Genomic DNA, 27,060 nt, shown 5'->3' on the forward strand with positions numbered 1-27,060 from the left:
TCTCCTCGACCGCGGTCACTCCGCCAGGGCGCTCCCCATCGGCGTGCCCCCGGGCGCCCTCCCTCCTTCCTTGGAACCTGCGCTCCTCCCCACCTACCGGCTGCAGCACCAGGGGCTCGGTCCGCCAGAGAAGGGGCGGGGAAAGGGAGCGGGCGGAGCGGAGAGCGGAGGAGGCGGCGGCGCGGCCACGTGGTGCCACAGCCCCCGGAGCGGCCGAGCCCGTGCGCGCGCGCGCCTGGCGGAGGCTCGGGCGGCGGGCGGAGCTGCGGGCGGCGCGGGTGGAGGAGCCGCCGGCCCAGCGGGTGGAGCGAGCGGCGGGCGGAGCGAGGAGTGGGAGGGCGCGCGCGAGCCGGCGGGCGGGCGGGCGAACAGCTTCCCCACCAGCATCTGCGGAGGCTGCGTTTGCCTGAAGCCCGTAGACAGATCGCCGGGTAGATCGCCTGGCGGACGGACGCGGGCGCTCGCCTGGGGCCGGGTCAGCTTCGGCGAGGCTCCGGGCTCGAAGCGCGCGGCTTCCCTGCCCACTCGCTGCGACCGCGGCGTGCCAGGGGCTGGAGGTGCGGGAGTCGCTCTCGCCGGTCGGTCCCCGCGCGGATCAGCTCGGGCCGCCGCGCGGCGGCCCCCAGCGGCGGCCCCGAGCCCCACTCCCCGCCGGCCGCTCCGAGCACCAGCGCGCCCGGGCTCCAAACTCGGGCTGCGGGGCAAGTGCCTTCATGAGCCCAGAGGATGTCCGGGAAGCACTACAAGGGTCCTGAAGTCAGTTGTTGCATCAAATATTTCATATTTGGCTTCAATGTCATATTTTGGGTAAGTTGGCGCGCGTCGGGATTTCAACTATTTGTGGCCGATGGATTCGCGACGATCTCCCCCCGTCCCCCGTCCCCCCCCTCCCCCCCCGCGTGGCTCGTTGCCTCTACTTTTCGCAGCCCCTCGGGCGCGTGTTGAAGCCGGGAGAGGGAGGCATTGCCTGCCGCCTCTCCAGCTTGCGCGCTGGAGAAACATTTCATCCTTTCTAGGAACGGGAAGCGGTAAAAAGAAAAACCGAGCCGGAGAGGGAGCACTCAGGCCTGGGGGTGGCTTTTTGAGCGACGACCAGGGGATGCAGATGAAAGAAAGGGCTCGGCAGTTTGAGTAATGAGCAACCACACGAATTAGAGGTGCTCCCGGTGGGGCATGGATGTTGGGCAGAGCGCGGTGTCATAAGAGGGAGGGCCGATCGGGCAGAGCCGACCCCGAGGTCCATCTCCCAACAAGGCTCTGATTGGACCAGGGCTCGGCTCGGTGTGGCCGTCGCCGGCCGGTGCCGAGCGCGGCGCGCATCTTCTTGCACCATCTCGGGCTTTGTGTCGGATGCAGATGCCGCGGTGTATGGCTCTGTAATGCGCACGTACATACCGTTTCCTGCGAGCTCGTCCCCTTCGGCTGGAAAGCGCTCCTTTCGCGTAAAGGACTGGCCAGCGGGCGCGTGCGGTGGATGGATTTATTTGTCTGTGTCTGACTGTCTGGATAATAAGAGCCCCGTCAACGTTTGTTTCCGTGTGTTCGTGCCTCTCACCCTCGTCCTCCTTTTTTAAAGGAGTGACATCCGAGCGGGCCGTTTTGGGGGGAAATGGAAAGGAGAAGGGGTGCGAGACACGTTTTATTGGGGATACGGACAGAGCGATGATTGAACGCAAGAGTGAACGCAAGATGCTCTGCTGGCGCTCCCATGTGCCGGACACCTATTGTAATGAGGCTGGGACGCCTGCTCTTTTGTTTTGTTTGGATTCCTTTCCTTCATCTCACAAACGTGTTCAGCAACCAGACAAAGCGTGCGCTAGGACCAGGGTGAAACGGTTCGAGGACCGTGCTATTTTGCCTCGCCATCCCAGCCCATCCTCACTGGGCACTCCCCCTGCCCTATGGGAAGTAAAGATGGTGGCTGTCTGGGGGCGGGGGGGTGGGGGGGGGTTCCTCCAAGTTGCTGTTCTTTGTAGGTTCAGTGTGAACAAAACAATCATGCAAAGGCGCGATCAATAACAATCCACAGCTGTCAGAACACACGGTGTATTTATGCTGATTCCTTTTAATTTTGCCCATTTGCTGTAAACACATACATCTGTGAGAATAGTTATCAATACAGCTCTTTGTATTTTTTTTTCTACCACACAATTACCAGGATTTTTTTTAAATTTTCTATAGGAGTATCTTGCATTGGTCATACAGGTTTTGCAAAGGGAAATGGAAGGGATTGGAGACCACTCTGTGTCAGCATGCCATCTGTCCTCAGAACTGATAAAAATAATGAGGGACACATGAATAAATATCACACGCAGTCATTCACAGGGCTTTATTATTATTTTTTGCCAGCGATTGTACACTATTTCTGTTAGCAGTCACCCCCTCCCCACAAACACCGCTACAGATATATGAAGAGGAAATTATTGTCTTGCTTTGCTTTTTATTCCCCACCCTCCCCTCGCAGCTGGGAGTGTTTGAAAGTGATGGGTAGTGACATTTCTGAGTGAGGTGTTTTGATTTTATCTGAACTCTAAACTTCTTGACTTTGAGAGTCAGGGACTACGAAACTGGGACTGGACCCTATTGGGGTAGTGAGCCTGGGCCTCTGGATTGCACTTGAACACTTCCAGAAGTTGCACATTTTGGCTGCCAGGCAACAAAAAGCACCCAGGGACTCTCCCTGCAGTTTCATAGCAGGAGGTAAAAGAGAAATAAAGGGACTTGGGCCTGTTTCCCTGACAGCTTGGTATAATTCTGTACAGTGTACAGAGGCAAATTCAGTATTTTCTGTGGATTAGCATGTAGCAAAACCTGTGGAATTGTGGAGATCTTCAAAGAGTTGCAGAGTGTTAGCATTGACAGTTCTAGGATAGAGCCACATCTTCTCTGAGTTTGAAGGTCTTCATCTCTGGGGGGAGTTTCATGGGAAGCCTGAAAGCAGATGTAGGCTTTGGAACTAACAGAGCTGCCCAAGGCAGAACTGTTACATAGTTGCCTTTGTTATAATGGCCCTTCGCTCACCTCTGCTTTCTGTTCACTCTCTTCCTCCTTTCTCTGCCTAAAGCTTTCCACTTGGATCCCTCCCCCCCCAATCCTGCTTTCTGCCTCAGAATTACCCCATATTTAAGTCTCCCAGGTTGTCAGTACCCTGGTCTCTAGTGGTGATCAGCAGGAAGACAGCCCTGATATTTGATGAAAGTAATTCAAACTATGATGTTAGTGGCTGAAGAATTGGAGTCAGTCACCTGGCAGCCTGCTTCTGTAAAGCTGCACACCTGTGCTCTCTGCAGAGTCATCGTCCTCCCTGTGACACCAGAAAGAGCAGACTCGTGCAGCTAGGAAGAAGAGATTGACAACAGAGAGCATGCTATCCTAATCTTTCATGTTCACGCTGTGAAATGCTAGAATAAATTTGAAATACATTGAAGACATTTGGAGGTAAAATTCTGGTAAAACAAAAATTGAAAATGTAGTCGCACCGGCACTGAGTTTGGTTCTCTTGCTAACGACTAGTTTGACTCCTTGCTGCTCAGTTAACTGCCCTGGGTCTCAGTTTCTCAGCAGTTGAAATGAAGGAATTGGACAAGTTTTAAGGTTCTTTCTAGTTCTGGAACAGAATGAGTCCACTGAGTTCCAATATGCTGGGGAAGAAGAATAGTAGAGGCGGGTATTAATATGTGCTGAAAGTAGCATATATTGGATGTTTGTTAAACTATTGACCTTTTCTCCTACTGAGACTTGTCTGAAGATCAATTTTATTATTCCATTTCTTCCTCAAAGTTTCTTTCATTAAAAAATCTTTTAAAAATTTCTTCTCATCTTATTCACTTTTTGGTATAGTATGCATTCCTCTCCCCCCCCCCCCCATAGTCACTGTGAATCTCAAATGTAGTCCCATGAGTCATTAAATATATTTTTGTTATTAGAGTTAGAATTTCATGTACAAAATATGAATCCTTGTATAAGACAGTTGTAATGATGTTCTGAGTAACAAAGTCAACATCTTGTACAGATTCCTTTCTCATTAGGTATCACAGGGTGGTGGTGGGGGAATCTTATTTTCCCTATTTTATATCGCAAGAACTCAAGCCTGAAGGGAATTGATGCTATTGAGGGTGTCACCATACTAGGACATTTCTCAGAAAACCCTGAGGCCACTTAGGGGTGGGGGAGGGAAGGAAAAGGGAGCTTTGTGTTACAGTTGCTGCTTTTGGGTACTGAGCCCCCACGGCCCATTGCCCACCATTAATAGATATTTTGCTCTGGACCCTTTTGGATTTCTGGCTGTAATTCTGAACTCTTCCTAGGCAAGTAAATTATCTCCATAGTTTCGCTCTCTTTTGCTACATAACACAAAGCCCCCCCATACTAGTGGTTTAAAGCAGAACTTTATTGTTAACACCTGACAGCTCTGTGATTTGCCCAGCCTCATCTGGGCAATTGGCATTTTCCATCTCTCTTTCGGTTGTAGTGAGATGTAGCCGGGGCTGGAGTTACCTGAAGACTCAGTTAGGGGAGGGGGATGCCTTGCTGAGCGCTCAGCCTGGGTTGTTGGCTGGAGGACCTACACGTGGCTTCTTCTGGCCTCTGAGAATGGAAGAAGCTTCCACCCGGTTAACGCTATATATACCTGGAACCGGCCCACTGTCACTTTCATCTAGTTCACCGGTTACCAGCGGTTCTCAACCTGTGGGTCGCGACCCCTTTGGGGGTCGAACGACCCTTTCACAGGAGTCGCCTAAGACCATCGGAAAACACATATATAATTACATATTGTTTTTGTGATTAATCACTATGCTTTAATTATGTTCAATTTATAACAATGAAAATACATCCTGCATATCAGACATTTACATTATGATTCATAACAGTAGCAAAATTACAGTTATGAAGTAGCAACGAAAATAATTTTATGGTTGAGGGTCACCACAACATGAGGAACTGTATTAAAGGGTCGCAGCATTAGGAAGGTTGAGAACCACTGAGTTAAACCATGCATGGAGCCTGCTCAAGTTCAAGAAGGTGAAGAAAGGGATTCCATCTTTTGATGGACAGGTGTTTAGATTGAGTGGGTTGTGGCCATCTTTGGCAAATGCAGTCTGCTGTACTGAACCTTAACTTCTCGTTTATAAAGGGATGGTCACATTATCTAATGGAGCTATAAGTTGAAGGAGTCAATGTGAAAATGTATTACCGAGCACAATGTCTCAGTATTTAAAGAATGGTGAATATAATGCATGTTATTATCTCCAGATTTCACACTAGTCCCATCGTGGGCTTTACAGTTTCTAGAATACCTTAGCCTGGTGGTACGTTGGCATCATTACTCCCAGGTGATGATGATGCCCCTTTGGATAGAAAGGAGATGACGGGAATGGATTCTGTAGATTTAATTTTCACTTTTCAGAAAAAAAGCCTCGTGGATCAGTGGAAGCCTTGAAAGACTTGGGAGAACTGAGTCACTTTTCTCTTCTCTTTGCTGTACAAGGATTGGAACAGCCTTGGGTACGTGAGGCCAAATTCTCTTTGATGTGCTTGCAAATACTACATTATGCCTTTAAGTGGAGGTTTATCCTGGGTTGATGGCAGAACGTTGTACCTGATTTGTTTCCACGGGGCTTAAATGCAGAGAGGAGAGAGATTTAAGGAACCTTGGGGGGGCATCAAATAGGAAGCCTTGCCTTATGATTCACTATAAATTGTAAGATGTTCTGGAATGATGATACACCAGCAGTTTATAAGTCATAATTTTTGCTTTAATTTGCTAGACATCTGTTAGCTTCGATGGCAACCATATGGGAGTCTAAATTGCCTTTTGAATTACAGGGAGATGGTAGGAAGAAAGCTAAATATGGTTATGAAAGTGTCATATGGGAAAAGTGAAAGAAGGGTGTACGGACCTCAGTGGGGGAAGCAACTGAAGACAGACGGGCGGGCTTGCCTGGTCTGGTGGCTCACTCTTGGGTCAGTGAGAAGGCACTGAAGCGTTCTCACTTGATGACATGCCTGGAAGACTGAAATGAAGCCAAGGGGAAAAGTTGGAAAATCAAATAACGTTCCACCCACCATAAAACTGCCAACGGGAGCTCACTGAGGGGGATCACTCTGTCTTCATATGGCCACCGTCATAGTTGGTCCCCGGTAGAGGGTAAAAAAGCCACCTGTGTTTAAACAGAGCTTTATAATTGCCATGTCTTTCTTCTGAGCATCTCAAAGCATCTCACAAGCGCGTTGTGACAGGTGAAAAAGTTGGAGTACAGAGATGTGAAGTGACTTCTGAGGCGGTGAAGAACATGTCAGCGTTCGCTTTTGGAGTGTTAAGCCTCTTCCAGTGACTATAGCCCTAGCTTCTCCTGTGAAACTTATTTTAGAAGATGCTCGCTATTTTAAAGTAAAACATCAAGTTACTTACATCTGTTCATAATGGAAAAGTGATAAAGTTTTTGCATATGCCTCAATTAACACCACCCACAAGCACAATAATGCTAGGATGAAATGTAAAGAGCATGATAGAAAAATAAACTCTTGCGTCATCTATTAAAAATTCATAAAAGAAAATTGGAGTATTAAAGACAGTGTTCTTGATTCACATGCCTCTTTCTATATTAACACTGGGGATGACTGTCTTAAAATCTCTAACTTCCAAATCATTTCACTTCACTGCATTATTAGGGCCTCAGTTGTAGGGACTGTGTCTCAGTCATTTTCATACGCCCAGTGTCCAGTACATTGTCTGAAACACACTAGGTGTTTAATAAGTTCGCTGAATGAAGGAATTATGAAATCATTGGAAAGTACATAGGTGTCATCTCCTCTAACTTCCTATTCAGTGAAGCATTTCCTCTTTAACATCCCACCAAACCTTCTAAGAAGGGATTGATTTTCGGACCACTTTAATTATTAGTTTCATCTATCCTCAAACCAGATGTAATCTCTTTCTCTGTCATTTCTATCCTCCTAACTTACTGTTGTTTTTATTTTGAAATACTCTCACACCTATAGAAAAATTGCAAGTTGTACAATTTGTTTTTATCCAGAATCACTTGAGAAAAAGTTGCTAGTATGATGGCTATCACACCACTTTAGTGTGTAGTTTCTGTAACTACACAGCCACAGCACGGCCATTGATACAGCACCATTATCTAGTCCATCGGTTCTCAACCTGTGGGTCGCGACCCCCTTGGCAGTCGAACGACCCTTTCACAGGGGTCACCTAAGACCATCCTGCATATCAGATATTTACATGACGATTCATAACAGTAGCAACATGACAGTTACGAAGTAGCAACGAAAATAATTTTATGGTTGGGTCACAACATGAGGAACTGTATCTAAAGGGCCAGAAGGTTGAGAACCACTGACTAGTCCTTGGGCCTCATACATGTTTCCCAGTTGTTCAATCAGGTCTTAGGAAGCAAAGGAATCCAGTTCGGAACGCACATCGTATTCAGTCTTTTTAAGCTCTGTCAGCCCTTCACTGTCAGGATCTTGCCACTTTTAAAGATGATAATCCAGCTATTTGGTACAATGTCCCTCAGTCTGGGCTCGCCTGCTGTCTCCTTATTCTTAGACTCAGCTGTGCGTCTCTGGCAGGAAAATTACAGAAATGATGCTGCGTTTGTACTGTTGCATCCCATCAGGTGGCCCTGATTTTTGTGTCCCCACTGCCGGTGACGGTCACTTGATTAAAGAGCTATCTGCCAAAGTTCTCCACCAAAAAGTTACTTACTCTTTACCCTTTTTTGGTAATTTTGTGGCAAGTTACCTTGAAACTGTAAATAGCCCGTTCCTCATCAAGTGTTGGATCTATTAAGTTATTTGCATCAGCAAGAACTTATTCTTTTCTCTTCCCCCCCCCAGTGTGTTTTAAGTACACTGTCACTCTCGTCCCTTACTTTGATGTTCCATTTGGTCCCGGTTTGGCATCAGTGGTGGTCTTTTCAGGCAAATACTGCATTATTACACATAATAATCCTCCTGTGCCCTTTAACTCCATCGTACTTTGAGTACGTCTTTGTTTTCTGGCAGAACAGGATGTTCCAAGCTCATCTTGTAGTTCACTGGTGTCATCTGTTTTGTATCAGCCATTTCTCCAAGGAGCCCTGGCTCCTTTGAGTGGAGAATAGTATTTAGAAGCCAACATCTGGTTGTTCAGTGTGCTCATTGCTAGGAGGGTATCACCACCCTGGGCTCTCTCAGTGGACAGAACAATGGAATGTGTGTATGCATATACACATCTTCACACATGCATACATGTACACCTTTGTTTCTATATGTAGTTATACATTTTAGAAACCAAAAGTTCACAGAGACACCTCAAATCCCTGTCTGATACCACACGGTTATTTTAGGTTTTTCCTTTTCCATATGTATAACTACTTTCTTTGACAATGAGATTCCTGGCTCTTATTACTCTTAGCAATTCACTAAGTTGATAAAGCTCCTGTATGTATCCGGTCTTCCCTTGCTGCCCCATCCCGCACATGGCTGCCCTCCTTACCTGTTGGTGCTCCAACATGCTGTGCCACAACCCCACACCCCAGTGTGAACACCCTTCTCACTCTGACCAGGCTGTGAGCTCCACCTCTAGGCTTCCACACCCCTCCCTTTGCCATTCCCTGAGCAAAGGCCCGCCATGCTTGGTTCCCAATAATGGCTTCAGGACTGAGTTTTTCAGGAAGGAGAAGGGGCATGGCGTAGGTTATACATGTGTAATACAAAATAAGACTAATCTCCCTTTTCCATAGCCCTTCATTATTTAAAAACTAGAGGCCTGGTGCATGAAATTCATCCATGGGTAGTGACCCTAGGCCTGGCTGGCGATCAGGGCCGATTAGGGCCTTCTGACTGCTGGCTGGGGCTTTCCTTTCAGCTGCTGGCCAGGGCCTCCCTTTCCCAGCTGTGGCCTTCCTTCATTCTGTGCCGCCCCCTGGTGGTCAGTGCACGTCATAGCGAGCGATCGAACTCCTGGTCTCCCAGTCAAACTCCCGAGGGGACAATTTGCATATTAGGCTTTTATATATATAGATAGCTATTCTGTCATTCCTAAACCTGTTTTATATCTTTGAAAGCTCTTAGTTTTCCATGTGCTTTTCATTTATTATTTCCAGAATTGTTCTTTGCCCTGGTCATGGGACTCTGCTTGTGGTCCCATTTGGATACACCTCCATTAATGTAGCAATGACAGTGGAACACAGTGGGCTGTTACCCTCCCCTTCTCTCCCCCTCCCCCTCATTTGACCTGGAGGCAGAAGCCTCTGCTACTGCCTGTTTATCTTTGAGTAAGGTACTCTCACAAGGGAGTTCCCCACTTGCTCACCTGCAGTATGGGGAAAATTATTCCAATAGCTCGCAGAGTTGTTATCCAGTGAGATGATGCACGTGAAGGTACTTTGTAAGAGGTAAACCTCTTAATACCGATAGTATGTAGTTATTAACCCAGGTGACACTGCACATGCTTACCATGCTTTCCCTGTCAGTCAGAGGACATTGTTGGCTTAAGTTGACTTTCTAGTGCAATGAAACTTTCCCCACTTTTTCTTTTTTTTTTTTTTTTTATTTGAGAGAGAGAAACATTGATTTGTTGTTTCACCCATTCATGCATTCATTGGTTGACTCCTGTATGTACCCTAACCAGGGATTGAACCCACAACCTTGGCATATGGGACGACATTCTAACCAACAGTGCTACTCAGCCAGGGCCTTCCCCTCTTTTTCAAGTGAACTTCTGTTAAACCCATCTCCCTAGGCCAGTGGTTGGCAAACTGCGGCTCGTGAGCCACATGCGGCTCTTTGGCCCCTTGAGTGTGGCTCTTCCTAAGCCTTAGGAGTGCCCTAATTAAGTTAATAACAATGTACCTACCCATATAGTTTAAGTTTAAAAAATTTGGCTCTCAAAAGAAATTTGAATCGTTGTACTGTTGATATTTGGCTCTGTTGACTAATGAGTTTGCCAACCACTGCTCTAGTTAATTGAATTTAAAAGTATGTATTTAAACATCTATATGTCTTATTCTGGGCCATTGGTTTTCAAATTGTGCTACGAGCAGCCTCAGGCTTCCTTGAGGTGTGCAGGGGCCTGGATGGGAGTGTCTCTGACCTCTGTTTCCCCAGAAAAGGTCAGCCCTTAGGTTTGATACTTTGGGATACCATGAAGGATTTTGCTTGGGGAAACAAAAGGGGGTCTACTGCTTAAGCAGACAATTGAAAACCACCATTCTAGCCTTCAATTGTTCTTGAATCTTGATGGTCAAGGCATGTTTAAAAAGAATTATTTCTGGTATGGAATTTTCTCTGCATGCATCCCTTTATGCATAGCAAGTCCCTCCCACTGACTAAGGGTGACTTCCATAGGATTAGTTGATATTTCACCCCTTTAGAGATATAGCAGCATAAGAAACAAGTTGTCTTCCTAGCAGGGGATCTGATTCAGTAGGTCAGGATAGGGCCCTGGTATTCCTGGTTTTTGTTTGTTAAATTCCCGCAGGCGATTCTGATGCTTAGCAAGTGGAGGTGGAGAAGTCTGGCTTGTTTTTCCTGGCAGGCTGTGGCACCTCTTCCCATTGCTCTCCGAGGGGAACCTTCGCAGGGGGGAGCTGGGAGGGGGTGGTGCAGAGTTCTGACCGATGGGTGGCTGATTTCACCAGCTCCTGAGGCTCATGTTCTTTGCTTATGAGAAAAAAAGCAATGTGGCCCACTTTATCCCTCATGGAATTTTTTATTAATCCAAAAATGCCAGTTTATTTTTAAATCTGAAAGCAAACCTAGAAACAAAATGAGAACATCGCTGCTGAAGAGAACCACCTGAGCTGCATTTAGTACCCGAACAATTAGCATCATAGAGGGACAGGAGCTACTTATTACCCCACAGGAGCAAGGAAGCAGCAGGCACTTGGTCCTTTTGGACTTGCCCGTCCTGCACACGTCAGCGCGGTGGACTGGGCCTAAGCGCCACACAGCCAGCTGCTCTTCCTTCCAAAACCAGCCTCCGTGTCCAAGGTGCTTGCTTTGTAGCCTGCTTTCCCCCGGGGCTTCCGGGACCCTCGTTTTGGGGCTGGGAGAATGGGCATTGCTTTCTGCACCTCCACTGCAGTTTCATTGAGTGCACTGTGCGCTAATGCCGCAGTAGGGATGTTCCTTCCCTCATATATAATTTACTCTATTTTATTTTTTAATTCTCACCTGAGGATATTTTTTCAGTGATTTTTAGAGAGAACGGAAGGGAGAGGGAGAGACACACAGAGAGAAACATCAATGTGAGAGAGACACATCAATTGGTTGCCTCCCTCACGCCGGGACCCTTTAGTCTGCAGGCCGATGCTCTATCCACTGAGGTAAACTGTCTAGGGCTCCTCATATATAATTTTGCAGCATTATCACTGAGAGCGGATAGTAAAGCAAATACAGGAGACCCAGCCCTGCTATTTGTCAGTTTTCTTTAGCAAGAAAAGTTCCAATATAGAATATTCAGAGTATGAACAGTGAATTTTCTTACTATTTTCTTGATGTCTTCCTTTCCCTTACCCCCTTAGAAAATAAATTAGGTATTTGATTATGATTGGGCTCCTTAAAGAAATACAATTTTGAATAAAAATCGAAATTATCTCTCTGAGATGTTTTACTGGGCTCAGAGTCATCATCACTATGAAACACACACACAGATAAACCTCAAATGGCATACGAACCCTGTGGTTAGCACTCTGATGTTATCTGTATGTACATAAAGGATCATTAATTGTGAAATGCAGTGTATAATTTTTTTCAGTAATGTACTTACCAAGCACAACAACAAAATAGTATTTGGAAATGGGTGACAAAACACTGAAAGTACACAGTGATAATCCAGAGCCTTCCAGCTACTATTTACAAGTTGGATGAGTATTACAAGGCATAGGGCTCTTCTGACTTGTTGAAAAATTTTTCTAAATTATACTTGGCACGAAGGCTCAAATTTCTAAAAATCTGGAGGGAACAGCTGGTGCTCTAATAAATATTCAGGCCAGCTATTTTAATGCTTCGTACTTAATTAAGTAGTCCCAATAAAAGGAATACCTGACTTAAGCATTTTTCAAAGTATGATGTTTTGCTTCCAACAAAAATTTCCCCCAACTGTTAATATTTCCCCTGAAGCAGCCGTAAAACTCTATTCTGCCAAGTCAGTACTGTAGTTCTGATCACGGTTGAAGCATTTAATACCAAAAATTTGTTTTCCTGTCTTAAGATAGAGTTGGATCAGTATGGCCCAGCCTCTTAACTGTTGAAGACTCCACAGTCATTGGGCTTTTGGGAAAATTCTTTTTGTTGTTATTAATCCTCACCTGAAGATATGTTTCCATTGATCTTTTAGAGAGAGTGAAAGACAGAGAGAAACACATCTATTGGTTGCCTCCTGCAAACGCCCCGACCAGGGCCCGGGCTGGGGAGGAGCCTGCAACCAAGGTACATGCCTTGACCAGAATCAAATTTGGGACCCTTTGTTCCGCAGACTGATGCTCTATCCATTAAGCCAAATTGGTGAGGGTGGGGAAATATATATATATGTATAAAAAGAGGTAATATGCAAACTAGCTGGGACACCATAACAATCACGACTGGCTCAGGAGGAGGCTGCACGCGCTGAGCGGGAGGGGAATGCATGCATGGTAAGGCAAGCCACAGATGGCGCAGGCCCAGAGACAGGGGGGCCTGCCCTAGCCGTCACGGCGTGGCTGGAGCAGGCCCGAGTGGACACACTGCAGCGCACCAGCAGTCCTGCTTCTGTGCGTGAGCTGCAGAGGAAACACCTTTTCTGATCACTCTTTGGCTAAGCTCCCTGTATGCCACTCGCAGTGTTCTTGGTAACTTGGGTAATAAGAATCCAAGAAGGTCTAGGGTTTTTCACCACACTCCTGGAGGAAAAAACGAAGGTCCACTGCTGGAGGGGCTAAGAAATGTCACATCCTGCCCTAGCCGGTTTGGCTCAGTGGATAGAGCCTTGGCCTATGGACCGCAGGGTCCGGGTTCGATTCTGATCAAGGGCATGTACCTAGGTTGCAGGCTCCTCCCTGGCCAGGGCCCAGGTCGGGGCTCATGCAGGAGGCAACCAATCGAAGGGTCCCTCTCACATTGATGTTTCTCTCTGTCTTTCCCTCTCTCTTCCACACTCTTTAAAAATCAATGGAAAAATATCCTCAGGTGAAGATAAAAAAAAAAAAAAAGAAATGTCATATCCTATGAAAGAGACATCTTGAAATGCCTAAAGAAAGTTGTCATTTTTCCGCGGTGAAGGGACTGGAGTCAGTGTTGATGAAAACACCTTGGCAGCTGTGGTGGCCGGCAGTGGCAGCAGCAGTGGGGTCATGGGGGTGGCACCTTCCCCTGATCAGCCCGGTCGCCTCCCACAGAGGAAGGCCAGACTGTGGCTGTGGGGAGCGGGCCTAAGCCATCAGTAGGACATCCCCTGAAGGCTCCCAGACTGTGAGAGGGGGCAGACTGGGCTGAGGGACCCCCCCCCCCCAGACGAATTTTGTGCACCAGGCCTCTAGTTCTTTATAAAGTACAGTATTAGAGAGTGAGAAAAGGTTCATCCTGATGTGGGCTTCCTAGTGCTCCTGGGACATGTAGGCGGGCAGAAGAGTCTGGTGGGAAGGAGTCTGGACTTTGAGTATGTCTGAATTTTTACCCAGCTCCTGCCCTGGGCGTAGACAAGGTTACTCACCCTGCCATTTGTCTCTTCTTCATCTGCAAAGTGGCATTCTTAGCTCTAGGGTTAATTAATGTTATTAATAGTAGCATTAAGACCTAACAACTGTCTCAGAGTCATGAGGAGTAGGGGAGTTAATATGTGTAAAGTGCTTAGATTCTGCAAGAGGTGTTAGCAATGATTATTCTACTATGAGCCCAGTGCACGAAATTCGTGCACGGGTAGGGTCCCTAGGCCTGGCCGGTGATCAGGGCTGATCGGGGCCTTCCAGCTGCTGGCTGGGGCCTCCCTTCCCCAGCTGCTGGCTGCCAGCCGGGGCCTTCCTTCATTCCTCGCCGCCCCCTGGTGGTCAGCGCATGTCATAGTGAGCATGTCATAGCGCATGTCATATCGAACTCCGGAGGGGACACTTTGCATATTAGCCTTTTATATATATGTATTTTCCCCAACACCCATAATTTCTTTTTTCTTTCTTTCTTTCTTTTTTTTTTTTGCAGAACCCTTAAAATAATCTTACATTGTAACATATATTACTAGAGGCCTGGTGCACAAAAATTTGTGCACTGCCTGCTCCCCGGGGGATTGGGCCTAAGCTGGCAATCAGACATCCCTCTGGCAGCCTGGGAGCCCCCGGGGGATGTCCACTTGCCAGTGGAGAGCAGGCCTAAGCTGCCGTCTGACATCCTTAGTGCTGCTGAGGAGGCGGGAGAGGCTCCCACCACCACCGCTGTACTGGCAGCCATCAGCCTGGCTTGTGGCTGAGCAGAGCTCCCCCTGTGGGAGCACACTGACCACCAGGGGGCAGCTCCTGCATTGAGCGTCTGCCCCCTGGTGGTCAGTGTGTGTCATAGTGACAGGTCATTCCCAGTCTTTCTGCTGTTAGGGTCAGTTTGCATATTACCCTTTTATTATATAAGATAGAGGCCTGGTGCATGGGTGGGGGCCGGCTGGTTTGCCCTTCAGGATGGGAGTCCCCACTGGGGTGCCTGGCCAGTCTGGGTGAAGGGCTGAGGGCTGTTTTCAGGCTGGCCAAGCCTCCCCAGTGACAGAAGCTCCCAGCTTTTCTTTTTTTTCTTTTTTTCCCTGGAATTATTTACCTTCTATAATTGAAACTTTGTAACCTGGAGTGGAGCTCAGAGCCGGCCAGGGCTTGGCTTCCTCCATCGCCAGGGGCAACCCAAGGCTCCAGCTCTGTGGCCACGGCTGGCTGAAAGCAGGTATCCGGGGTTTGTTTAGCTTCTATAATTGAAACTTTGTTGCTTTGAGTGTAGCTTAGAGCAGGCCCAGCAGGCAGGGAACCTGGAGCAAGCAAGCCTTCTGCTTGTTCCAGCTCCGTGGCTGCCTTCCACCATCTTTGCTGGCAGTTAATTTGCATATCTTGCTGATTAGTCAATGGGAGGTGTAGCAAAGGTATGGTCAATTACCATGTTTGTCTATTATTAGGCAAGATTTGTTCTCTGTAATGTTCTGCTTACGTAAGTACATTCTCAAGGTAACTAAAGGGAAAAAGATCTAACATATGTTCACAATGTTCTTTTCATCGAAATGAATGGCATGTGGTTCTTATCATGGACATCAATCTCTGGTTTTGCATCTATTGTTTGTTTTTTTTTTTGTTTTTTGTTTTTTTTTTTGTAACAACAAATTTTTTTTTTTAATTAAATCTTTATTGTTCAGATTATTACATTTGTTCCTCTTTTTTTTCCCCCCTATAACTCCCCTCCTCCCAGTTCCCGCCCCACCCTCTGCCCTCACTCCCCACCCACTGTCCTCATCCATAGGTGCACGATTTTTGTCCAGTCTCTTCCCACATCTCCCACACCCCTTTCCCCCCCAAGAATAGTCAGTCCATTCCCTTTCTATGTCCCTGATTCTATTATAATCAACAGTTCATTCTGTTCATCAGGTTATTTATTCACTTGATTCTTAGATTCACTTGTTGATAGATGCATATTTGTTGTTCATAATTTGTATCTTTACCTTTTTCTTCCTCTTCCTCTTCTTAAAGGATACCTTTCAGCATTTCATATAATCCTGGTTTGGTGGTGATGAACTCCTTCAGCTTTTCCTTATCTGTGAAGCTCTTTATCTGACCTTCAATTCTGAATGATAGCTTTGCTGGATAAAGTAATCTTGGTTGTAGGTTCTTGGTATTCATCACTTTGAATATTTCTTGCCACTCCCTTCTGGCCTGCAAAGTTTCTGTTGAGAAATCGGCTGACAGTCGTATGGGTATTCCCTTGTAGGTAACTGAGTTTCTTTCTCTTGCTCTTTTTAAGATTCTCTCTTTATCTTTTGCTCTTGGCATTTTAATTATGATGTGTCTTGGTGTGGTCCTCTTTGGATTCCTTTTGTTTGGGGTTCTCCGCGCTTCTTGGACCTGTAAGTCCATTTCTTTCACCAGGTGGGGGAAGTTTTCTGTCATTATTTCTTCAAATAGGTTTTCAATATCTTGCTCTCTCTCATCTTCTGGCACCCCTATAATTCTGATGTTGGTACGCTTGAAGCTGTCCCAGAGGCTCCTTACACTATCCTCGCATTTTTGGATTCTTTTTTCATTTTGCTTTTCCGGTTGGATGTTTTTTGCTTCCTCGCATTTCAAATCATTGACTTGATTCTTGCGCTCCTCTGGTCTGCTGTCGGGCGTCTGTATAATATTCGTTATTTCAGTCCGTGTGTGCTTAATTTCTAGTTGGTTCCCCAATATAAGATCGAGGGTCTTATTAGTTTTCGTGTAGATCTCATTAAGTTTATCGGCAGCTTCTAAACAGTTCTTGAGAGACCTTAAAAGTGTGGTTCTGAACTCTATATCTTCCTTTGACAATTTTGTCCTGTTTCTTTGTCTCCGCATTTTGTTATGCTTCCTTGGTGCACCCCTTAGTGGTCTTTGTTTGCAGTCTTATAGTTAAATCTTGATTGTTGTAGCTGATTCCAGGGAGGGTTTGACCTCCAGGCCAAGTGGCTATGAGAATCAGCTGTGTCAGCAGTGAGAGAACTTCTGTCCTCTAGGGAGGTGCTAATCTAGCCTTTGCCTGAGGCTATCCGGCAAATGCCTCTGTGCAGGGCTTGGGCGGGGCGGGTCGCACAGGATCAACAGGGTGGGTCGGAGAGAGCAGTTATGGTGGCTCTCAGTCCTGTCCCCAGGGGCTCTGCCTCTCTGAGTCCCAGCACCCGCTGCAAAGCTCGGAGAGAAAGCTGCACTCGCTCTGACCGAAGCCAGACAGTCCCGCTTCTCCCGTTTGAGTCTGGGTCCCTAAAGACTCGCCCGGATCTGGTGCTCAGAGTCTGCGACTCCGTCCCGATTGAAAACAACAACCGCGCCCTCCACCGCCAGCCGGCTCCGCGCACTCCGCACCTCAGAATTTGACTTCAGCACTGCGCCTCCTCTGAGTGTCCGTGTGCGTTTCTCTTTCCTCCTAGTTGTAGGACTTCCACTCAGCCAGTGTTCCTGTGGTTCTGGGTGATGTCCCTTCCGTTTTTTGGTTTCACTTTTGAAGTAGTTGTTCAAAGCAGCAAACTCCGGCGTTAACCTATGCCGCCATCTTGGTTCTCCTGCATCTATTGTTTGTTGTTAATTTTCCCATTTTTCTTTACCCAGTTCAATACACTCTTCTTCACTTTTTTTTTTTTTTTGCAAAACCAACCTGTTTTATATTAATGTTTTGTACTGGGAAGCATTTTATTAACATTTGTTAAACCTGGACATTCTGGAAATATCTAGATGGCTGTGACTATATATTTTTAGCTTCTATGATATCTAAGTCCTATGTATTTTGGTAATTGCTTTACTCTGTGTATTTGAAATACCTTAGGTTTCAAAGGGTTTCATCAAGTCAGTGACTGTGTGTCCTTCTCATTGATGTACAGCCAGGATTTTGGCTGACCTACCTGGATCATTGACTGAGTGAGTCACCCACCTTGGTAAATGAGTGGCTGCCTGGATTCTCCCCGGGGCATTGATGAGATGCACTGAGTGCTGTGCTCCCTTGACTCCACTACTGTCACCTGACACAGGAGACCTAGGTTGTCCTATTTCCAAGCATACTCTCTCTCACTGCACTCAACTCTGGGAGAAAAAGCCAGGGCATGTTAACTGAGTTGGTCAAGGAGCCTTGTCACTCATTCTCATGCAGAAAGTGTGCAGAAAACCCCAGCCCTAGAAGGTGGAAGGATGAAGGGGAGGGCTGAGTAGAATTTCACTGTAGTATTTGTTGGTAAAACGAATGATATATGTGTCATGACAGGATACTTTAGGAATACATCTAAAGTAATTTTAGCTTATCCATCACTTAAACCCCCAACATGCTGGTTTAGATTCACTCATTGATCTCACAATCCATTGATTGTTCGCAGCTGACCATTGAGAAAGCACTCAAGTTTCCTTTTTGTCCTGACCTCCTCAACCTGATTTTGGGGAGTGTCTGGAGGATAGCCACCTGATGACCTGAAGCAGTGAGGCCTCTCAGAGCTCAGTCATTTGCCAACTGCCCGCATGATTTGGGACAAACTCTTGTGCCACCCCAGAGTTCTTCAGATCTTGTTGAAGACAGAGATTCTGATTCAGTAGGTGTGAGAGAGGCCAAAGATCGGGCACCTTTAATAAGCCCCCCACCAGTAGCTGCTGGTCCACTGATCTCATTTTGAGCTGCAAGGATCTAGGTCACTTCAAACTTATTTTCTTTTAAATTGACTTCATTTTTAAAGCTTAAATACATTTCTTTTAAAAGGAAACTTGAAAAATATTACTGTTCTAATGCATACAATAACAATAATATGGCTTATTACCTTCTAGGTAGCTATTGGTGCCAGGCAGATTTTCCTTTGTTACCATGGAGATTAACAAGGGCACAGCGTTTGTTAATGGAGACTTTGTCCCTGACTAGAACAGAGGATTAAAAGAGAGAACCGGACATGACTTTCTTATTCAAAGTTATTTAATTCTATATTCTAAAATTGTCTCCTCTGGCTCCCAGGTCGCCAGGGAATCACACTTTGGGAAACACTGCTTTTAAGTAATTCGCAGGGAGACATGCATTTATAAGCTGAAACCTATTAGTGAGATGTCTCTAGAGGTAAAGTGCTTGGGGGACCTGTTGAAATTTTTGCCTCCTCCAGGTTCTGGTTCCTGTCAGGAAAAAAGAAGGGCATCCCCCATTTCTGAAACATTGCTAATCCCAGGCCCAGTGAGTAGTTAGCTGCATCTTAGGTATAAAAAGGAAAATACTTCGGAAAATTATATCTCAGGCTAACAGGAAGTCAACCTTAAATACTTAGGAAATCACCCTGGCCCATGTGGCTCACTTGATTGGAGCATCTGTGCACTGGGTGGTCTCAGGTTTGATTCCCGGTCAGGGCACATGCCTAGTTTGTAGATTCAGTGAGTCTTTCTCACATCGATATTCACCCCCCCCCCTCCTTATCGCTCCCTCCCTCTCCCTCCTTCTCTAAAATTAATATAAATAAATAAATACTTAGGAAATCTATCTCAGTGGCTTTTATTCTCTGCTCCTTCCTTTCCTCTTCAAGTTAGTATTGATTATGTTCAATTTTCGAATGAGTCCTTTCATTTGGTGCATTTTTTTAGAATAGGACACTTCATTTATGCTTTTCTATTGTAAAAACAATTCAGCAACATCAATACACCTTTCTTTAAGGAGAAGAAATTCACCACAATCCCAATAATACTTTCTTTTGGTTCAGTTGTAGTAAAAGTGGAGACTCTTAGTCAAATGCTCTAAGAGCCATGAACAAATGCCCCAGGAAAAACAACCAAAAAGAAAACATTTTAAAGATTCAGTTCACTTACAAGGATTTGAATTTAGCAATCCTCAGTTACTTAAGTTTGTAAAGGAAAATGTGCTTTGCCATCACTACCTTTTAAGCGTTTTTTTCTGACTTTACTGGCATTTCCCCCCTCCAGATAGCATTTACTAGTAGAGTAAGTGTTTTCAACATACAGAACAAATACCTTGTGAATAAACATCAATTTCACACAACCAAAAACAAAAACCAAAATCAATAAATCTGCTTTAGGCATTTGAGAGAAACCCTGTACTCGAAAAAGGAGAGTTATAGTGTTTTAAGTAACTAGGAAACAAAAACTCAAAAAACCTGACTCCTAGCTCTAAATGTTTCTCAACATGACCTTACAGTACACAGAAAAATGTAGTTGGGAACTTTCTGAGCTCCTGGTTTATTGTTGGTATCCGCATGGCAGCTCATGGGAGAAATGCTACCTAAGATATTGATTTATGTATTTACTTCTTTTATATTCTTCTTTTATTTATTTATTTTTTAAATTTATCTTTATTGTGGGAAGTATTACAGATGTCACCTCTTCCCCCCCATTGACCCCTTCCACCCTCTCCAGGCCTTCACCACACTATTGTCTGTGTCCATGGGTTATGCATATATGCATATAAATTTTTTGTTTAATCTCTCTGCCTGCCCCCATCCCCAATTCTAGTATTTTTTTTTAAAATCTTATAACTGGAATCCTAAGGAAAATAGTGTTTCTTTGATACCACTTCTTTCATCTTCAACTATTGGTTTTTGGAAGAATAAATTGAATGAAGAGAGATGGCTAGATGATAGAGTTATATGTGGCATTTTCATTTTTTCCTGAGTCTGCAAGATTTAATAATGCCTAATATTTTACTGTATGCTTTGAGAGTTTTAAAGTTGCTCTCCAGTGAGGATTTAACACTATTGTATAAAAGCTGAAAAATAATGTTTTACTTATTGTTTTAAAAAATGCAGAATATTTTAGAAATAAAAGGATTGGGGTCACTAAAAGATTGAAATATCTTTTCTATTTTGTGAAACATGTTTCATTTAGATAATAAATATTTTAAACTCTAAGGGTATACATCAATATCATATATCCTTCATGTATATTATGTGTTGATCTATATCTTTGGATTTTTTGTTGTTGTTAAGAACATATGTGTTCTCTTTGGGAAAAGAAAAGCTACCATATTACGTCAGAACAATTTCATTTGCATAAAAGACTGAAATTTCATTATCACAGTACATACTATAAATATGCAAACTAAATGAAATTTTCTTTTAAGTTAAAAATAAAAACCGGAGACCACTTTTAGTATCTAAGAATACATAGCAGGAAGAAAGACTATTATTGTATTTTTTTTGTTCCTAGATGAAGATTAGGAAATAAACTCTTTGAACTATGAAATTACTACATTTTAGCTGGAGGCACTAACAGATCATTAATTATTGTTAAGAACCTCCCAAGTGCAGTTTTTAAATTTCAAGTGTTCTTTCTATTGAGTTTCCCCCTTTTCTTCTCCCTTCTTTCTGTGATTTCAATTCCAAATTTAGAAGACAGGGTTCTTTGCTTTTAGGAAAGCTAAATCTCCTTCTCACTCTCTAAAAGGTTGACCAGCTCATGAAGGATATATGGTATATGATTACTTTGAACAGAAATGCAAATACTTAATTCAGTGTTCTTGTGGGTCATTTTAGTGCCCACGTATTGGAATTACCTTTTAATTGGTCTTTTGCCGTCTGATTATATAATCTTAGAATTTATGTGTTGAAAGGGACCTTAAAAACCACTTAGCCTTCTAGTTTTTCTCTCTTCCCTAATCTTCCTCCCTCTCCATTCTCCCCCCACCCCACCTCCAAGCAAAATTCTAAGCAAAGCTCCCAATTTATAAAGCAGGGAACAGCTGCTATGCTGGGAGCTTAGCGTCTCAGTGGGCTCAGCCATTCTCGGGCTCGCTGCACGGGGAGAGTGTGTAGAGGGGACAACGGGAGAGAAGGCATCTGTTCACCATTTATGCATCGAACTAGGATGAAGTCGGCGTTTGGCCTGTGCGTCTGAAGGCTGTGTGCACGCCCGTTGCCCGTTTCCAGGTCCCAGCACTCTGACGCCATGTAGTTCTACGAAGCAGTTTTGGCGCAGTCATTTTGATTAACATCAACCTTGCTTATGTTGAGTAAGTATTCAGGTTATTTATTATGTATTACTCTTGTGCTTTGGAATGAGCAGGCTCAGAAAACTGCTTCATATGGATCCCACATGTGGCTTTCAAGTTAGCAGAAACGCAAAGGCTTCCAATTAATTTGCGCATAAAGTTTTGCATGTTGAATAGATTAAACTTGATGGCATAGGTATTATTTGAAATTCTTTGTCATCTCTAATATTGTTCGTATTTCACTTAACCGAGCTATTAGATGTTTGAAGATTCTGTGGTGATGAACTTAATCTATGAATTCACATATGTCCTATTTGGTTTCTTTTATTACTGAATGCATACACTCATGGAATTAATTTTGTTGTTTGTTATGCACTGATGAGCTCCAGATAGTACGAGGTAATATTTACAAAAAAGGGGGGGGGGTTGTTCTTTATTTCTAACCTTTCCTGCCCCCACCCCCAAAGCTAGGCACTGACTGTTGCAGTGATGGCGAACCTATGACACGCGTGTCAGAGGTGGCACGCGAACTCATTTTTGGGGTTGATTTTTCTTTGTTAAATGGCATTTAAATATATAAAATAAATATCAAAAATATAAGTCTTTGTTTTACTGTGGTTGCAAATATAAAAAAATTTCTATATGTGACATGGCACCAGAGTTAAGTTAGGGTTTTCAAAATGCTGACGCGCCGAGCTCAAAAGGTTCGCCATCACTGGACTATTGCAACATAAAAGATGGTGATTAAGAGACTACTTAGGGTCCGATATTGGCCTTGATACTTCTAAGCTGTGTAACTACGAACAATTACTTCATCACGCTGAACTGTTCCTTTCGGGCAAAAGATGGGCAACAGTCGAGCCTACCTCTAGGAAAATTGTAGAGACTCAACGAGACGACACGCACAACCCTGAGAGGGTGAGTGCTCAGTGAATGCTGACCTTGTAATCCAGTGCGGAGTAGATATCACAGCACAGATGCAGGCGTTGGGTTCATTATCACCCAGGAAAGGTGTTGCCAGTGTCTAGGAACCTCAACTTTCCATGTCAGGGAAGTGCAGTCTGCATGATAGAACTTGCCACTCATGCAAGGCTCTGTCGTTTCCTGTTCTTCACTCACTGGCAGAGATTGTATCTCCATGCTTTCCTTTGGCAACTGGATGTCTGAGAAATTCCTAGCCAGGGCAGCTGCTCGATGCCCCTCTCTTTTGGACCTTAACTTCCTCTCATGTTTAGCTGCAGCTGTCCCCCAGGCCGTCCCCGGCTGACCTGACCAGCCGTCTGCTTCCATATCACAAATGTCAGCATGTCTCATGTCTTGCCTTGAGGGTCATTTCTGGGTTTTGTTTTTTAAATGGTTGTATATGGAGAGCATTACAGTTCCAACAAAAATAATATGAAGATGGCTGGGAAAAATGCCTAAAATATAGTAGATATCCTATCATTATTGAAATACTGTAAGTTAGTCGAATCTAAAATAATTTTCTTCACTTAGGAACAAAATTAATATCCATTTGGGCCCCTCTGCAAAAATGTGTTATGCACAAGTACGATGGTTAACTTATTAATATGTAATTTATTCTGCAATAATTACAGATTTTCTAATTTAGTTCATATTTACATGCTTACAAGTATTTGTTACAAATGGTGCTTGTGGGCTATTGAACTTTAAGCAACCAGGCATCTTAAATGGTTTTCAGTATATGGGAAGTCAGAAGTATAAGTCTGGGAAGTCATTGACGTTATAGTGAAAGGAAGCTGCTTCCTTCTCTGAAGTTAGTGCCTTTCAGAGTGTGAGCATGTGCCAAGGGGAACCTTGCCTCATTGTTTTCTGTTTTCTGTCCCATCACAAGTGGTTTCTCTTCCTTTAACTGTATTGACAAAGATTTCTGGGACTACAGTTTTGCCCAGATTGAGATCAGCTTCTATCCTGTCCACTATTCATTTATTAGTTTTTTAAAAGTACATTTTTAAACAAAGATAAGTTTCAAAGGTAGAGGGGATAAAACAAAGGAGGAGGAGATACAAAGGCTGCATTGAGGGGAGATGTGCTTGGGGGATCCCAGACTGTGCCATTGGACTGAACGATTACATTATGGGTGTTTCAAAGTACCCATCCTGTGAGGGGCATTTGCTGCTCATTTTACAATTCATGACCCGAAGGCTGCAGTGGGAATTCCTGTGGAGCAGTTGCTGGGTCTATGAACCCCATAAGGGTGGTCGTCTCCATTTAGGAATACACCGGGGTTGTGGGGAGACACTCCTCCACAGGCCTCTTGTGTTTTTTAATGTCCTGCTAGCTGTGCCAAGAATGCTCTTTACTGGGCCATTTCTTAGGGTTATGTTTGCAGCGAGCAACCTTGAAGGATGAGGTGATGTCTCTCTTGGGGACAAAGAGCAATCTCACTGCTTAGGGTAAAGCAGCAGGTTCCCTAAGCACAGGCTCCTCGGCTGTGAGGGGAACTTAAAACAGCACGTGCAGCTTCCACCCGGGGCCCCTTAGCACCATCCCCATTAGAATCTGGAGGCCAGGAGGACTGACACAAGCATGCTGTGCCGTGAATAATAAAGTCCTTTGCCTCTGACCCAGGAGTCGTGTGTCTTCTGCCAGCTTCTGTGAATGCAGACATACCTCAGAGATATTACGGGTTTTGTTCCAGACCACCACAGTAAAGCGAGTCTCGCGATACAACGAGTCCTAACGTTTTGCTGGTGGAGCGCCTTGCCTTCAGTTTTAAAACACGCAACATCTGTGATGTGCGGTAAAGAGAAGCACGAGATAGTGAGGTATGCCCGTAGCAACCGGCTAATTTATTACCTTGTAGGTAGGGTAAAGGCAAATCAAAGCCAGACGCAGGTGCACCGTGTGAAAGTTGAATGAATACACAGCCAGTTAAGTGTGTTCAGATGTGTCCTGCGTAGAACATAATCACCTGGGCCTAACCTGCAAATCATGGGGTTAAGAAGGCGATGGCGGGCGGCTCCTCGGAGCTCCTCGGGTCTCTGAGACCTGATGAGGGCTTCTCAGGCACGTTGTCGCCGTGGCACTGGCCAGGATGCCTCCAGGGAGCCGAGGCGTCTTCGCACCAGGAAGTGTGGATCCTGAGGCAGAGGTCAGGTGTACAACGGACACCTGTGAGTGGCTGATTTGGAGAGTGCAGGGCAACAGCCTCCGGGGTTCTGGTGGCGGGGAGACGGCCCAGAAGGCTGGGAGCCTCGGCAGCCCTGGCGGCACCGACGGCACAAGATGCAGAGATCGCCAGACATCTGGCCCGAAAGAACAGACGGGGTGGGGCAGCCCGGGCCGAGGCAGCCGGCCAGGGCTGAGGAGCGGCAGGAGGAGCCGCCTCAGAAACAACGTGGCTCTGCTGCAGTTGGACTAGGGCAGAGCATTTGTTTGCATTTTGACGTTTGCAGGATGAATTTGTTTTCAAGCAATCAGTTAACCAACCTATTGGGAAATGACACTGAGATCACCTCCGAGCTGGTTTGGGCATTTAGAGAAGCATTCATAATTAACACCCGCGGCACCGACCAAAGCCAAGGAAGAGCATTTGTTGGAACAGTACTTCTGGTTTCTGTGTTTTCCTCTGTGACATACCTGTGAACGTGTGTTTACCTGTTACCTGCAATAGGTGCTCCTTCCCATCAAAAGATGAATGTCTCTGTGGCCATGACGCTTGACATGAAGCGTCTAGGTGGAGAGACGACTCTCAGAGCTCGAACAGAGACGATAAGATGTTGAAACCCTACTCCCGTAGTTTCCAACATGAATCTTACTGGCATTTAGTCAGAACCTAATTCTAAATTATATTTTTAATCTGTTTCATAATATGTGAAAATTATTTAAAAAGCCACCAATTTAGATCCATGATGGCTTCTGGAACCTAGCGATTCATGGCGTAAGTAAACCATTGATCAGGAAGTGGGTTTTAATGGGGCGATATCTGAGGGAGCGACCCTCTCTCCCTGGGGGCGCCACTGCGTGTAGCTGCGCTGGCTGGGAACTGCACAGCTCCCTCGGGCGAGCGCGATGCTCCTGGGAGTTGTCCAGTGTGGCGCTTGCTGTGTGTTGGGCAGTCACCCAGAGGTTTCACTAAGTGGCATATAAGATGGGCGATCTTTTAAGTTGAATGGGTTCAGACCTGCTGTTAGCACCACCTGTGCCTTGCACCTCTTGAGGAGGAGCCTGGTGGTGGTGAGGGTGGTGAGGTTTGGGGCTGGGAGCTCCTTGCCCAGGGAGATGGTTTCTCAGTCTAACAAAGACTGCTTGGGTGCCTGAGGATCATACAGACTGGGCCAAGAAACCAGTCCAGGGCCCACTCTTTTTATATTTTTATTTTTTATCCTCACTCGAGGATATGTGTAATGATTTTTAGAAAGGAGGGTAACAGAGATAGAGAGAGCCAGCCAGACAGACAGAGACAGGGAAACAATGATGTGAGAAACATCCTGTATGCACCTCTACCTGGGATTGAACCTGCAACCTAGGTTTGTGCCCTGACCTAGGGAATCGAACCCATAACTTTTGGTGTATGTGACGATACTCTAACCAACTGAGCCGCCCGACCAGGGCAGGGTTCCCTCTTCACTGGCCCAAGGAGCCCAAAAGACTTGCAGTTGCCTAATTTCTGTTACTGCATCCTTGAAGCCAAGTCATCCATTTCCTCGCTTATGCTAATGGATGAAGAGGCTTGCTCACTCATGTGCAAAATTAACCCTCATTTGTAAGTAATTGTCTGCATTTACCATTGACTCTTGAAACCAGTATATTTGTTATCAAAATGAAGTGCTGCCAACCAAATATTTCTAGTTTCTTTACTTTCTTTTATATTGTGAAGTGTTATCTAGTTCAATGTACAGATAATAGAGATCATTTTTATATGGGAAGTTATTTTAATGCATACCTCTGCAAGCCATCCTATCTAATAATAGACAAACATGGTAATTGACCATACCTTCGCTACGCCTCCCATTGGCTAATCAGCACGATATGCAAATTAACCGCCAACAAAGATGGCGCTAATTTGAATACTGCAGGCAGGGCAGGAAAGTGTAAGCCGCCAGCGCGAGCCGCTATCCAGGCGCCCGTGTGCGACCCCATAAGCCGCCTGCCTGCCGTCCATGTGTGCAGCGTGGGGGCCGGTGGGGCCTGCAGTCCGTGTGCGTGGCCCGGTGGTGCACTCCGCCGCCTGCCGGGCCTGCAGTCTGTGTGCGATCCGCCTGCCCTGCGCCCCACCCCACCCGCCGCCCGCAAGGCCTGCCGTCCATGTGTGCGGCCCGCAGCTGGCAGGGTGGGGCGAGGCAGATTGCGATCCGCCCGCCCTGCCCCGCCACCCACTGGGCCTGCCGCATGCGGCGGGCAGTGGAGCGGGGCAACATGGCAGAGGGCTTACCATCTGTGACCCAGCGCGGGATCCGGGCCTGCCATCTGCCACCT

The 27,060-nt window shown here is 45.6% G+C and overlaps 1 protein-coding gene across 1 annotated transcript in view; it reads left to right on the top strand.

Moving 5' to 3' along the window:
* Positions 1-302: 302 nt before the first annotated feature.
* TSPAN5 (tetraspanin 5) overlaps positions 303-27,060 on the top strand; it is a 170,914-nt gene continuing 144,156 nt past the window's right edge. Inside the window, exon 1 of the mRNA XM_059665069.1 lies at positions 303-807. Within this exon, the coding sequence (XP_059521052.1) occupies positions 727-807 (81 nt within the window). The 5' untranslated portion in view covers positions 303-726. The remainder of the gene's footprint in view (positions 808-27,060) is intronic.

Source organism: Myotis daubentonii, chromosome 1 (genome assembly GCF_963259705.1).
Source record: "Myotis daubentonii chromosome 1, mMyoDau2.1, whole genome shotgun sequence".
In the NCBI taxonomy this organism is placed as follows: domain Eukaryota; kingdom Metazoa; phylum Chordata; class Mammalia; order Chiroptera; family Vespertilionidae; genus Myotis; species Myotis daubentonii.